The 14,331-nt window shown below is 46.8% G+C and overlaps 1 protein-coding gene across 1 annotated transcript in view; it reads left to right on the top strand.

Moving 5' to 3' along the window:
- Window positions 1-14,331, top strand: part of ZSCAN9 (zinc finger and SCAN domain containing 9) — a 40,136-nt gene that overhangs the window by 4,642 nt on the left and 21,163 nt on the right. The window contains exons 3-4 of the mRNA XM_086705755.1: window positions 1,883-2,847; window positions 3,031-3,282. Of these exons, the coding sequence (XP_086561881.1) occupies window positions 1,883-2,847; window positions 3,031-3,282 (1,217 nt within the window). The remainder of the gene's footprint in view (window positions 1-1,882; window positions 2,848-3,030; window positions 3,283-14,331) is intronic.

The following is a 14,331-nucleotide window of genomic DNA, read 5'->3' as shown; positions in this document are numbered from 1 at the left end:
AATCTTGACTCTTTCTTTCTTTTTATTTGCATTTGCTTAATTTATCCTTATTCACATATTTTGCTGTATATGTGTCTCTTGACTATACACATAGAGTTGAGGGGAGCCTGGGGGGCCCAGTCAGTTAAGCGTCTGACTCTTAATTTCGGCTCAGGCCATGATCTGCTGGTTTGTGAGTTTGATGCCCCCATCAGGTTCTGTACTGACAGTGGGGAGCCTCCTTGGGACTCTCTCTCTCTACCTCTCTGTCTTCCCCTCCCTGTGCATGCTCTCTCTCTCAAAACGAATAAAATAGGGGTGCCTGGGTGACTCTGTCCTTTAAGCTTCCAACTCTTGGTTTCGGCTCAGATCATGATACATAATACATGGTTTGTGGGATGGAGCCCCCACATTGGGCTCTGCACTGACAGCACAAAGCCTGCTTGGGATTTTCTCTCTCTCTCTCTCTCTCTTTCTCTCTCTCTCTCTCTCTCTGCGCCCCCCCCCCCCCCCCCACACTGTCTCTGTCTCTCTCAAATAAATAAACTTAAAAAGATAAAAATAAATAGGGGCACTTGGGTGGCTCAGTTGGCTAAGTGTCTGACTTTGACTTAGGTCATGATCTCGTGGTTTGTGGGTTTGAGCCCCGTGTTGGGCTCTGTGCTGACAGCTCAGAGCCTGGAGCCTGCTTCAAATTTTGTGTCTCCCTCTCTCTCTGCCTCTCCCCAGCTCCCTCTCTCTCTCTCTCTCTGTCTCAAAAATAAATAAACTTAAAAAATAAATACACACACACACACACACACACACACACACACATACATATATAAAATAGAGTTCAGTTTTGCTCTGTGAGCAAATCTAGTGTTTTTTAATGAGTTAAGCCATTTGCATTTATTGATATGGCTGTTAGGACAATTATGTTTGACTTTAACATAATTTGCTTATGTTTTTTGTTCTACGTGTCCTCTATACACATATGAATATATGAATATATGAACAGAAGTACAAACATTCATATGTGCATAGATACATATGTGTGTGTGCATGTGCGTGTATATGCTTTTCAACGTGTGGTTTACTTTTTTTTTATTTTTATTTTTTGGACTTTATTTTTAAGTAACCTCTACATCCAACATGGGCCTTGACCTCAACCCTGAGATCAAGGGTCTTGTGCTCTTCCAACTGAGCCAGCCAGGTGCCCCTCCACTCTTTCCTTTTTAGTTGTAGTAGTTCTTACACTGAGGAAGCTTTGTGTTTTTGTGCTAGTTGTACATAGTTATCAACTACTGCTTAACAAGGGTACCACAAAGTTAGTGGCTTAAAACCATACACGTTTTATCTCACAATGCCTGTGGGTCAAGAGTCTGGGTTGGCTCAGCTGGCCCCGTGCTTCTGGGTCTCTTACAAGGTTGTAGTCAAGGTGCTAGGGCTGAGGTCTCATCTGAGTTGTGACTGGGGAAGGATCTATTTCCAGCCTTACATCGATGCCGGCAGGACTCACTTCTCTGTCAGACAGGGACTTCTCTATCTCAGTCCCTTGCTGGCTGCTGGCCAAGGCCACTCTTGCCACATGACTTCTCTGTATGGTGGTGGTGGCTCTCTTCATCAAAGCCAGCAAGCCAGCAAGGAAGGGTGTTAGTGGAGAGTCCATCGGCAAGATGGGACTTACAGTCTTATGTCACTACAGAAGTGACAGCCTGTCACCTTTGCCACACGCTGCTGGTAACTCAGCCATGCTTTGTTCTTTCTTGCTTCTGCACCTGTACCATGACTAACATAAGAGATGATGCGATATCTTCTGTTAACATCAACCTAAAATCAAGACTAACCTTTCCAGCTGTCTATCTCTTACATTGCTTTTGAGTTATCTTTTCTCCTCAAGTTGTGTGGTCTGTTGTTCCAGATGGTGGAGTGAGGACTGACAACGTGATGTTAGACGTGAAGCAGGAACTCTGTGAAGAAACAGAGCCTTGTGGGAAGGGGCCTGATGGACAGGATGGAACTTCATCTCAGCATGCCAAATACACAGGGGACAGGGAGCCCAGTGGAACTTTGGAAAGGCAGGACGGGGTTGCCCCAGGCAGAAAAGTCTCTCCCTGTGAAGAATGCAGGAAAACCTTCACCTGGACAAGAGGCCTTCACACGCACAGGAGGACCCACAGCGGGGAGACACCATGCTCACACACAGAGCGTGGAGAGGCCTTCATCAGACAGTCAGAGCTAAGCCAGCACCAGGAGCTTCGTGGCAAGGAAAAGCCTTATCACTGTCAAGAGTGTGGCAAAGGTTTCAGTCAGAAAGCAGGCCTCCTCCAACATCTCAAAAGCCACACTGGAGAAAAGCCATATCGATGTAGTAAATGTGGCCGGTGTTTTAGTCGGAGATCAGTTCTTACAAAGCATCAAAGTGTCCACACTGGAGAGAAACCTTTTGAATGTACAGACTGTGGAAAAGCCTTCTGCCATAGTTCAGACCTAACTGAACATCAGCGATTCCACAAGGAGAAGCCTTATGAATGTAACGAGTGTGGGAAAACCTTCCGGCAACGTTCACATCTGATTGAGCATCAGCGAATTCACAGTGAAGAAAAACCCTATGAATGCAAAGTGTGTGGAAAAGCGTTCACTCAGTATGCAGGACTTAACCAACACCAGAGAATCCATACTGGAGAGAAACCTTTTGAATGTCCTGTGTGTGGACGCGCCTTTAGCCGGACCTCAGAACTCATAATACATCACAGAATCCACTCGGGGGAGAAACCCTATGAGTGTGCTGAGTGTGGCAAAACCTTTAGCGTGAGCTCAACCCTGGTCATACATCAAAGAAGCCACACTGGGGAGAAGCCCTATAAATGCGGTGAGTGTGGCGAAGCCTTCAGCCAACGCTCGGGCCTTAATAAGCACAGGTTGGGAGGGAAGCACGGGAACCCCCCTGAGCGAGGAACACACAAGTGTGGTGAGTGTGGGAAGACCTTCACTCGGTCGACCGGCCTGCGGAACCATACAAGAATCCACACTGGGGATAAAACCTACCAGTGTCCTGAGTGTGGGAAGGCCTTCACCAGGGGCGAGCATCTTATCGAACACCAGGCGATTCACAACAAGGTAAAGCCCTATCAGTGTAAAGAGTGTGGCAAAACCTTCAGTCAGAAGACGGGTCTTAGTCACCATGTCAGAATCCACACGGGAGAGAAGCCTTTTCAGTGCCCGGAATGTGGGCGCGCCTTCAGTTGGAAGTCAGATCTCAAGAAACATAAGAGAGTCCACTCGGAGGAGAAGCCCTATGCATGTGAGGAGTGTGGGAAGGCCTATAGGCAGAGAGCCACGCTGCTCCAGCACCTGAGGGGCCACAGGGAGCTGAGCCCGGCCGGCCGAGTGAGTGCGGGGAATCCCCCTGGGGGCCCCCACCCAGTACCAGAGAATCCGCTGCACCCTGACACCCCGCCCAGGCGTGAGGTGAAAACTGCGGGGAGAATCCACGACTCCTTTTCTTAACTGACATAAAATGTTTCTTGAACTTCATTATTTAAAGAAAACCAGAGATGCCACATTGGAAAGTTTTTATAGGAGCGCTGCGGTGGCTCGGTTAAGCATCCAACTTTGGCTCAGGTGGTGATCTCACCATTCATGAGTTCGAACCCCATGTTGGGCTCTGTGCTGACAGCTCAGAGCCTGGAGCCTGCTACGGATTCTGTGCCTCCTTCTCTCTCTGCCCCTCCCCTCTTACACTCTGTCTCTCTCTCAAAAATAAATAAACTTGGGGCACCTGGGTGGCTCAGTTGGTTAGGTGTCCGACTTCAGCTCAGGTCAGTATCTCACAGTTAGTGGGTTCAAGCCTTGCATCGGTCTCTGTGCTGACAGCTCAGAGCCTGGGGCCTGCTTCAGATTCTGTGTCTCCTTCTCTGTCTACCCCTTGCCTGCTCATGCTCTGTCTCTGTCTCTGTCTCTCTCTCTCTCTCTCAAAAATAAACATTAAAAAACAAACAAAAAAATTTAAAATAATAATAAATAAATGTACTTAAAAAATAAGTTTTTATAAAGGTCATAAATGCTGGAAAAGTTGAGAATTTAGAAAAATAAACGTCAATAAGCAATTTACATGTGATTACCTTTATTAAATGCAACTAAGTATCAGTTAATAGGATGAAAAGTCCACAAGGGAAGCTATAAAAAAAATTATATTTTCTACTGAATTCATATGTTTTCATGTAGTGTGTTTTCAACCCATTCTAATGCCTCACTAGCTTTAGCCTAGCCCTGCGTTGAAATTACTACTCTGAGTACCGGCCCCCGGGACACTACAATGTCCAAGTTTGGAATGTGTGGAATGTGCGAGGTAAGTTGTCTTGTTTCCTTCCCTCCCTAAGCACGCCCTTAGCCACAAGTGGGTGGCCTGCAGACCCTTCCTGATCTCCACCCTTATAATTAGCATTTCCTGATGAAGAAAGGATGTGTTATATAGTTTTGTTTTTTTTTTTTAATTTTTTTTTTCCCAACGTTTATTTATTTTTAGGACAGAGAGAGACAGAGCATGAACGGGGGAGGGGCAGAGAGAGAGGGAGACACAGAATCGGAAGCAGGCTCCAGGCTCTGAGCCATCAGCCCAAGGCCTGACGCGGGGCTCGAACTCACGGACCGCGAGATCGTGACCTGGCTGAAGTCGGACGCTTAACCGACTGCGCCACCCAGGCGCCCCAGTTGTTTTTTTTTTTTAATGTTTATTCATTTTTGAGGGAGAGCACGAGCAGGGGAGGGGCAAAGAGGGAAGGGGGCAGAGGATCTGAAGCAGGCTCCAGGCTCCGCAGGTGACAGCACAGAGCCCAATGTGGGACTTGAACTCACAAACCATGAGATCATGACCTGAGCCGAAGTTGGACGCTGCTCAACCCACTGAGCCACCCAGGCACCCCAAGGATGTGCTATAGTCTGAGTGACGTGGAGAGCATAGTGTGTTGGCCTCCAGTAGCTCAAAATCAGGGGTGGGGGCACATTCTGACCAAAGCCAAGGGCATACTCTTCTCATTGTGAGCACACTCGAGCTTACAACCGAGGACAGAAGGGAAGAGGGAAAATCAAACTTTTCATTCCAGCATTTTCGCCCTCCTACAGGTTATATTTACACAACTGAAAACCTCTTTCGGAACTACCTGTGTCCCTCGGGCAATGACATGAGGGACTTCTGTGCTGAACCTCATAATAGTTTTCAAATACTGGAGAGTATTTTCTCATTTTTTTGTGCTGTCCGTAATGGAACAGCTACAGATGTGACACATTTTATTTTATTTTATTTTTTTTAAATTTTTTTTTCAACGTTTATTTATTTTTGGGACAGAGAGAGACAGAGCATGAACGGGGGAGGGGCAGAGAGAGAGGGAGACACAGAATCGGAAACAGGCTCCAGGCTCCGAGCCATCAGCCCAGAGCCTGACGCGGGGCTCGAACTCACGGACCGCGAGATCGTGACCTGGCTGAAGTCGGCCGCTTAACCGACTGCGCCACCCAGGCGCCCCAGATGTCACACGTTTTAAAGTTTAATCTGCATTATTAACGTTGTCTTCAACACTTTCTTAAATCTAGACAGCCAGCAAGAGAACAATCCTGCTTCTCCTTTTCTTCGATGTTTGCATCATGTCTCTCTTCCCAACCTTTTGCTTTCCATTTACCTGCATCATTAAATTTGAAGAGTGTTTCTTACAGACGGCACATGTTTGGGTGACGGGTTTTTAATTTATTCCCCCAACTGTTGTCTTAGGGTTGGTGGATTGAACTGAAGCGTTTTCTACTTACTGTCATCATTGGTATTTTAAGGCTTAAGTCTGCTATTTTTTTTCTTGTTCCCTGTGTTGCATTTCTGTGGTTTCTCTTCCCTGCCTTCTTGAACATGATTTTGGAAGTCCATCCTGACTGGTTTATAATGGTTTTGAATGTATCTCTGAATAGCATCTTTGTCGTTGATAACAGCTGTTATTGTGAACTGGCTTTCAACCCACATACACTCTACCCCTTTCTCTCCAAGAAATACATCAGGTTTTGTTCATCTTGACTTGAGAACAACCGTAGACAGGAATACAAACATTCTAAACAGACACGGAGGACCAGAGTTGGGTTCTTACCAAAGTCTGTGTTGGTTTTTTCTGTTACTGGTTACTCTTGCATCTCAGGAGAGCCCGCAATGAGGCCCAGCAGAGGGAGCCCACCAGGACTTCTGGAGCTAAGAAGGGCTGAGAGCAGGACTCTGTTTTATTCTCAGCCTATCTCTGCACTTCAAGCAGTACCTGACATGTATTCGTTGCTCCATAAATATTGAAGGAAGGAAGGAAAGGAGGCTTCTGGGCCTTGGTCAGCTCTGAGTTCGTTACCAGTGGCTGAGGCTGGAGACACACGACCAGGCGCTGATCCTGGAGCTCCTGGTATATTAAGTGTTCTTGACCATCCTGCCTGAGGAGCTATAGGCTAAGTTCAAAAACATAATCCAGGGGAAAGTGATACCTTTGCTGTGGGAGAAATCTGGTAAACAACACCTTAAGTAATCCAACAACAGCTAGTAATGGGAGGAACTGATCTATGGCTTCTGATATCATTGCTTCACTGAGGACACATCACTTCTGTGGTATTTTTGGCAAAAAAAAAAAAAAAAAAAAAAAAAATGCATAACCTGAATCTAGTCGTGAGGAAACATTAGGCAAACCCAAGTTTGGGGCAGAGTGTTCAACAGACCAACTGCCCTGTGTTCTTCAAAAATATCTATGTTTGAGAGACAAACATTGGGGAATTGTTTTAGATTAAAGGAGATTAAGAAATGTAATGTGAGCTCAATGTGTGAGCCTAGGTCGGATCCTAGACTGGAATAAAATTTATGTGAAGAACATTATTGGGACAGTTGGCATAATGGAAACATGGACCATTCATTCAATAATAGTATTGTATCAGTGTTCAGTTTGAGTCAGGCATTGTTTTGTGGCCCCAAAGGCAGAATGTCTCTGTTTTTAGAATGTGCATGTTAAAGTGTTCAGGGATGAAGGTTCTTGGTACCACAACACATCTTTAGGAAGTTTAGTGGGTTAGTGAATGACAGCAGTCAGGTACACGTGGAGGAGAAAACCAAGTGTCAAGCATTAATAATAGGCAAATCTCAGTAAAAGGGATATAGCACTCATGTTGTTCCTATAATTTTTTCTAAGTAAAGGTTGAAATAAAAACCATACCCACACCAGAACAAACCCAAAGAGTGAATATCAAGTATTGGCTTTTATTGGAGAAGTGTACAGAGTATGTGATAAGCCAGGCCAACTTGTGGAAGGAGGGAGGTAAGTGACAGATGTCTCAGTATAGGAAAGGCTGGAACGCACTTGGTGACAGTACTAGTCTGTATATTCTGGGTTGTTTTGACAACTCTACCAGACACTAGAAACTTCTCATGTAAGGAAGGTTTTCTCGTTGGATTTCTTCTTTCCAACAGAGGCCAGTTTGCACTGAAGTGTTTTCTTGTAGCATCTACATTTTCCACTGGATGATTAGCAAGCTTCTTTCAGACTCAGGACTCCTTTAAGATGAACTCACATACCACTTACCTCACAGACACTGAAATTCTTCTAGCGGCCGTTCACCTCACTAGACATAAGCATTAAATAATGCAGGTTTAGAGCTGAAAGAAATCAAAACAAAACACCCTCACTCCTTTCTCAAGCCTTTGTTAAGTGCCGACCCTGTGCCAACCATATAAAGGAAAACGATGCAAAAAATGTTTAACAGATGCAAAATGGGCATTCTTCCAAGATGAAAAGTGCTTTATTGGGAAGAATTATTTTATTTTTATTTTACTTCATTCAGAGAACAGAAGCTTGATTTGCGGTGTGTCTCAGACCACTGCTCCTGACTTCCTACTGGATTTACAGTGTTTATAGGCAACATAGTTCCCTTTCAATAATGAAAAACTGGCCCAACTATGGTAAGAATATAAGTCTCCCTTAGGGTGTTTGGTCTTCTAATTTGTCATTAGGTCACTTTTCTGCTCTACACCCTTTGATCCTCCAAAACTAAGACTCTTCACACTTCCCTGGTCATTGAGAATGTTTCTCCTGTTTCTCTTTTTTTAAAGTTTATTACTTAGAGAGAGAGAGAGAGAGAGAGAGAGAGAGAGATCTCGGGTGGGGGAGGGGCAGAGAGAGAATCCCAAGCAGGCCCCATTCTGTCAGCACAGAGCCTGATGCAGGGCTCCTTCTCACAAACTGTGAGATCATGACCTGAACCAAAGTCAAGAGTCAGGTGCTCAACCAACTAAACCACCCAGATGCCCCTCCCCTGTCTTTTTTTGTAGTTTTTACATCTCACTTCTGTAGGGAATAGAAATCACTTCTGTTACAGGCCGATAATATGATCTCCATGTTCCCCTATCCTTGCAAATACAATGTGTTCTTAAAACAATTGACATCTGGGGGCGCCTGGGTGGCTCAGTCGGTTAAGCGTCCGACTTCGGCTCAGGTCATGATCTCACAGTCCAGTCCATGAGTTCGAGCCCTGCGTCGGGCTCCGTGCTGACAGCTCAGAGCCTGGAGCCCGTTTCAGATTCTGTGTCTCCCTCTCTCTCTGCCCCTCCCCTGTTCATGCTCTGTCTCTGTCTGTCTTAAATATAAATAAACGTTAAAAAAAAAGAACATCTGGAGGAGCATCAAAAGTTATCAAAGGTGGTGTCAGGCCTTCAGACGCCACTCAAATGTGAATTGCCATAAGCTCAACTTTTAAAAAGTTGAGATATAATTGGCATATATAAGTTTCAGGTCTACAATATAATAATTTGGTATTTGTATACATCCTGAAGCAATCACCACAGTAAGTGTAGTTAACATCCATCACCATGTATAGTTACAATTTTTTTCATTGAATGAAAACATTTAAGATCTCTCAGCAACTCTCAAATGTGCAATACAGTATCATTAGCCATAGTCACCATGGGATACATTACAGCCTCCTCCCTTATTTATTTTATAACTGCAAGTTTGTATCTTCTGACCACCTTCACCCATTTCACCCCCTCTCGCCTCCCGCCTCCGGTGACCACCAGTCTGTTCTCTGTGTCTGAGTTTGGTTCGTTGTTCTTTAGATTCCACATATCAGTGAGATCATATGGTATTTGTCTTTCTGTGTCTGACGTATTTCAGTTAGCATAATGCCTTCAGTGTCCATCCAGGCAAATGACCAGATGTCATTCTTTTTTATGGCTAAACAGTATTCCGTTGTATTTATATACCAGTTTCCTCATCCAACCATCCCCTGATGGACACTGTGGTTGTGCTCGTGTCTTCGCTACTGTGTGTAATGCAGCCATCAGCATGTGGGTGCAGATCTCTTTCTGAGCTCGTGTTTTCTTTGCCTTTGAAAGTGGGATTTCTGGATATGTGGTAGTTCTATTTTTATTTTGTTGAGGAACTTCTATGCTGTTTTCCATAGCAGCCATTCCAATTTACATTCCCACCAACAGTGAACAAGGGATCCCTTTCCTCCACGTTCTGCCAGACCCTTGTTATCTCTTGTCTTTTCGATAATAACTATCCTAACAAGGGTGGTTTGGATTTACATTTCCCTGATGGTGAGTGATGTTGAGCACTTTTTTCTTTTTTAACGTTTATTTATTTTTGAGACAGAGAGAGACAGAGCATGAATGGGGGAGGGTCAGAGAGAGGGAGACACAGAATCCGAAACAGGCTCCAGCCTCCGAGCTGTCAGCACAGAGCCCAACGCTGGGCTTGAACTCAGGGACCTCGAGATCATGACCTGAGCCAAACTCAGCCGCTCAACCGACTGAGCCACCCAGGCGCCCCTGTTGAGCACTTTTTTTATGTACCTGTTTGCCATCTTTACATCTTTTGGGAAATGTCTATTCAGATCCTCTGCCCATTTTTAAATTTTTAAATTTTTTTTTCAACGTTTATTTATTTTTGGGACAGAGAGAGACAGAGCATGAACGGGGGAGGGGCAGAGAGAGAGGGAGACACAGAATCGGAAACAGGCTCCAGGCTCTGAGCCATCAGCCCAGAGCCTGACGCGGGGCTTGAACTCCCGGACCGCGAGATCCTGACCTGGCTGAAGTCGGACGCTTAACCGACTGCGCCACCCAGGCACCCCCATTTTTAAATTTTTAAAATCAGTTTGGATGTGTTTTTCTTTTTCTTTTTCAATCGAGTTGCATGGGTTCTTTATATCCAGGCACATACCCCAGAGACACTGCAGCTTTAGTTCCGGACCACTGCAGTAAAGTGAGTCAAATGAATGTTTTCGTTTCCCAGTCGTATAAAAGTTGTGTTTACACTACTATTAAGTGTGCAATAGCATTGTGTCTACAAAAACCACATAGATGCCTTAATTTAAAGATCCTCTGTTGTTAAAATGTGCTAACCATCATCTGAGCTTTCCACACCCTGTAACCACTGACCACAGATCACCATAACAAAAAATACTGAACAGGATGAAATCAAAAGGTTGAAAACGTTGTGAGAATTACCAAAACGAAGTGAGCGAATGTTGAAAACATGGCGCCAATAGCCCGCTGGATGCTCGGTTGTCACCACCTTCACTTTGGGGGGAGAAAGGCAGTGTCTGTGACGTGCGGTAAAATGAAGCCTGCGGGTATTGGGGGTATTGGTCCCCATCAGACATGTGATTTGTAAATCTTTTCTCGCATCCAGCAGGTTGCCGGCCCTGCGCCCCCAGCGCGGAACCGGGCATGCGCCCGGTTTTCGTCCCGGCTTCGGGCCGTGTGGCCGCCCCCCACCCCCAGGTCGTCAGCACGTGGGGAAGTTTCGGCGGGGGGAGGGGAGGGGGGCAGGGCGACCTCCCCAGGCGGAGCCCCGAGAGCGAGGCGGGCCTCCCCTGTGCGCTAGCGACCCCCATCCGTGGCTTTCCGCTTGGACGAGAGGCGCTTCTGCTCTCGGAGCGATTTTGCGGCCGCGAGCCCCGCCCCCCACCAGCCTCTTAAACTCGCAGGCGGCTGTCAGTCTGGGAAGCGGCGGGGACGGACCCGGGGAAGGGCTCACACCTGGTGGGGGAGGAACCCGGGGGGCGGGGGGAGGAACCCGGGGGGCGGGGGGAGGTGGGGGGGCGCACCCCTGGCCGCGCGGAGGGACCCGGGGGAGGGCGCACACCCGGGGGGCGGCCCTGCGGCCTGGGGTTAGGGAGGGGTGCTGGGGGGTCGTCACCACGCGGCGGTGCGGGGCTTCGGCAGCCTGCGGGGAGACCCCCCCCCTCCCCCCCCCCCCCCCCCCCCGCCTGCCCGGGGGAGCGGGTTTGGCGGCACCGCCCGCAGTTCGCGCTCCCGCGGCCTCTGCGCTTTCCCGGGAAGGCGCGGAGCTGGGGCTCTGAGGCGGCACCTGGTGGTCGCGGGGCAGAGGCGCGGCCCGCGGGGGGCGAGCACTTCCGTGCACCTGCGCCGGCGCGCCCGCGTCCCACGTGCTGGGCTCGGTCGTGCGCGGGAATTTCCGCCAACGGGGGGACGAAGCTTCCCCACCCCAGCTCGTCCGTGTGTCCCCGCTCATCCGGTGTCCCCTCCGGAGTCTAGTGCCTCGTGTGCGGGGACCGCATCTGGCGTATTTTGCCATGTGGTCAGAATATTTTATGACGGAAAATGTTAAAGTTTTTTTTCCTTTTTTTTTTTTTTTTTTAATTAGTAAACTCTACCCCCAACGTGGGGCTCGAACTCAGAACCCCTAAATCAAGAGTCGCTTGCTCTCATGACCGGGTCAGCCGCACCCCTACGTTTATTATAGAAATTTTTACACACAAAACAAAACCAGGAAACCTATAAAGCCTCCAAGTGCCTCTCCCGCCCTCTCCCTCCCAGCCCCCTCTGTCTATACGATTTTCCTCCTGTACTGTAAGGAAAATCCAGGTATCATTATTTATTTTATCCATAAAGATTGCAATGTGTAAGAGAAGAGAGGTGGGACTTTTAAATATCAGCACTGCGTATTTAGTGAGCATGTCTAGTAGGGGGGAAAGTGGCTTCTTCAGATGTCTTTGTTTTATTCTTTTTTATTTTGATCAGTGTGATTATTTTCTTAGAATGGCCTTTTTAAATTATTTATTTATTTATTTATTTATTTATTCATTTATAAAGTTGTGAGAGAGAAAAAGCGTGAGTGGGGAAGGAGCAGAGAGAGGGGGAGACACAGAATCCGAAGCAGGTTCCAGGTTCTGAGCTGTCAGCACCGAGCCCCACACTGGCTCAAACCCTGAGATCATGACCTGAGCCAAAGCCAAGAGTCAGATGCTCAACGGACTGAGCCACCCACGTGCCCCTATTTACTTTTTCAATGTTTACTTATTTTTGAGACAGAGAAGGAGATGGAGAATCCAAAGCAGGCTCCACGCTGTCAGCACAGAGCCCCACTTGGGGCTGAAACCCACAATGTGAGATCATAATCTGAGCGAAGTCGTGAGTTCAACCCACTGAGCCACTCAGGCTCCCCTAGAATCAGGTGCACAATTCCATTGCCCAAAGTTGGTAGATAGAGGTTTGCTTACATCATCGGCAGGACCATTTCCTTTTAAAGGATCAAAGTTAAGGGCACCTGGGTGGCTCAGTCGGCTAAGCCTCTGACTTCAGCTCAGGTCATGATCTCACAGTTCGTGAGTTTGAGCCCAGAGTGGGATTCTGGGCTGACAGCTCAGAGCCTGAAGCCTGCTTCAGATTCTGTGTGTGTCCCTCTCTCTCTGCCCCTCCCTCACTCACACTCTTTCTCTAAAAAATGAATAAATGTTAAAAAGTTTTTGAAACAAATGTAAGGGATCAATGTTAAATACTGATTTTATTAATTTGAACATAATCTGCAATATTCTTCAGGAACAGAGTCACCTAGATGTTCATGCTCATAGTGATGTGTGATATCTCCCTCCATTTCCCTGCTGTCATTGAATACCTTGCAATTGCCTCCTTAAAGTCTCCTCTCCCTGGACTTCATTTACTTTTTACATTTAGCCTGGGTCCTTTTTCTGTCAAAACACACTTTCTTCTCAGAAGCTTGTACTTGGATCTTCAGGTTTCAAGACCAACCTGCCACCCTAGCTAAGAAGACATCTACAAATACAAGAGTGTCTTTATTCCAGTTAATATGGATTCAAACAAATTGGTTATCAAAGCTTTTGTGAGATTGGAAGTTTTCTTAAACATTTTCCCTATTCTTTTGAATAAATTAAACACATACAATTGTGCAGTATTTAAATAAATTGTCAAAAGAAAGAACAGAATCAGGGGTGCCTGGGTGGCTCAGTCGGTTGAGCGTCTGACTTCGGTTTGGGTCATGATCTCCCCGTCCGTGAGTTCGAGCCCTACTTCCCCCACTTCGGGCTTTGTGCTCACAGCTTGGAGCCTGGACCCCGCTTCAGATTCTGTGTCTCCCTGTCTCTCTGCCCCTCCCCCACTCGTGCCATGTCTCTGTCTCTCAAAAATAAATAGACATTAAAAAAAAAGAAAGAACAGAGTCATTAAAGCTGGAAAACAAACCAAGAATCAAACGATCTCCTGGTGAATTAGATACATCACACACACACACACACACACACACACACACACACACACACGTTCCAGAATCTTTACCCTTGGTAATTAAAATCTTGACTAGGGAGTCAACCACTCATTTTGGATATAAATCTGATAATTTTTACAGTCTTCTAAAAAGCTAAATTCGTCAGCAAACTCTTTGCCCTTTGCCCAGGGTTTGCCTGGGGCTGAGGGCGCCCCAGGGAGGAGGAACTCAAAGGGGAGCTCAAAGGGGAAAGCTCTCAGCATCAAACCCGGAGTGGTCGCCCTGCAGGCCCTGCCAGTGTGCATCTGAGTCAGCTGCAGGTGTATCTTGGATATATAAATATATCTTGGATGTGGTCTTTCAGAAATATTAAACAGACTGTATTCATCCTCTGCTTGTGAGGCTTCAATACGTTCCCATTGTAGTTGGGGTAAAATTTCAAATCCTGAACATAGTCACTGCCTGTGTGAATTGGCCACACTGTCCCCAGTGGGCTCGCTTTCCCCACTGTCGCCACTGCTTACTGGGTCTGGCTCACACTGGCCTTCTCCCAAGCTTCCTGACCACAACCCCCCTCCCCTACACACACCTCTCACTTGCCCTGCCTGTCCCGACACTGCCCCAATTTTATACCAAATGTCACCTACGCACCTAAAGGGTGTCTGTTCAGAGCCACATTCCCTAATCTCCCAGTGAACGTGAATTCCCCCATGCTATTGTTCTCGTGCCACTCTGTACATTTTTCCTGTCGCCCAACAAAATTTTGAGAGGCCTGAGAAAATTAAAACTTAACAGCTTAAGTTACAGGAAACTGAAACCTAACCAAGCTTAACCAGCT

Source organism: Puma concolor, chromosome B2 (assembly GCF_028749965.1).
Source record: "Puma concolor isolate L17-30 chromosome B2, mPumCon1.1.hap2, whole genome shotgun sequence".
NCBI classification, from domain to species: domain Eukaryota; kingdom Metazoa; phylum Chordata; class Mammalia; order Carnivora; family Felidae; genus Puma; species Puma concolor.
The sequence above is the reverse complement of the archived record's forward strand: the minus strand, read 5'-3'. Positions and strand labels throughout refer to the sequence as shown.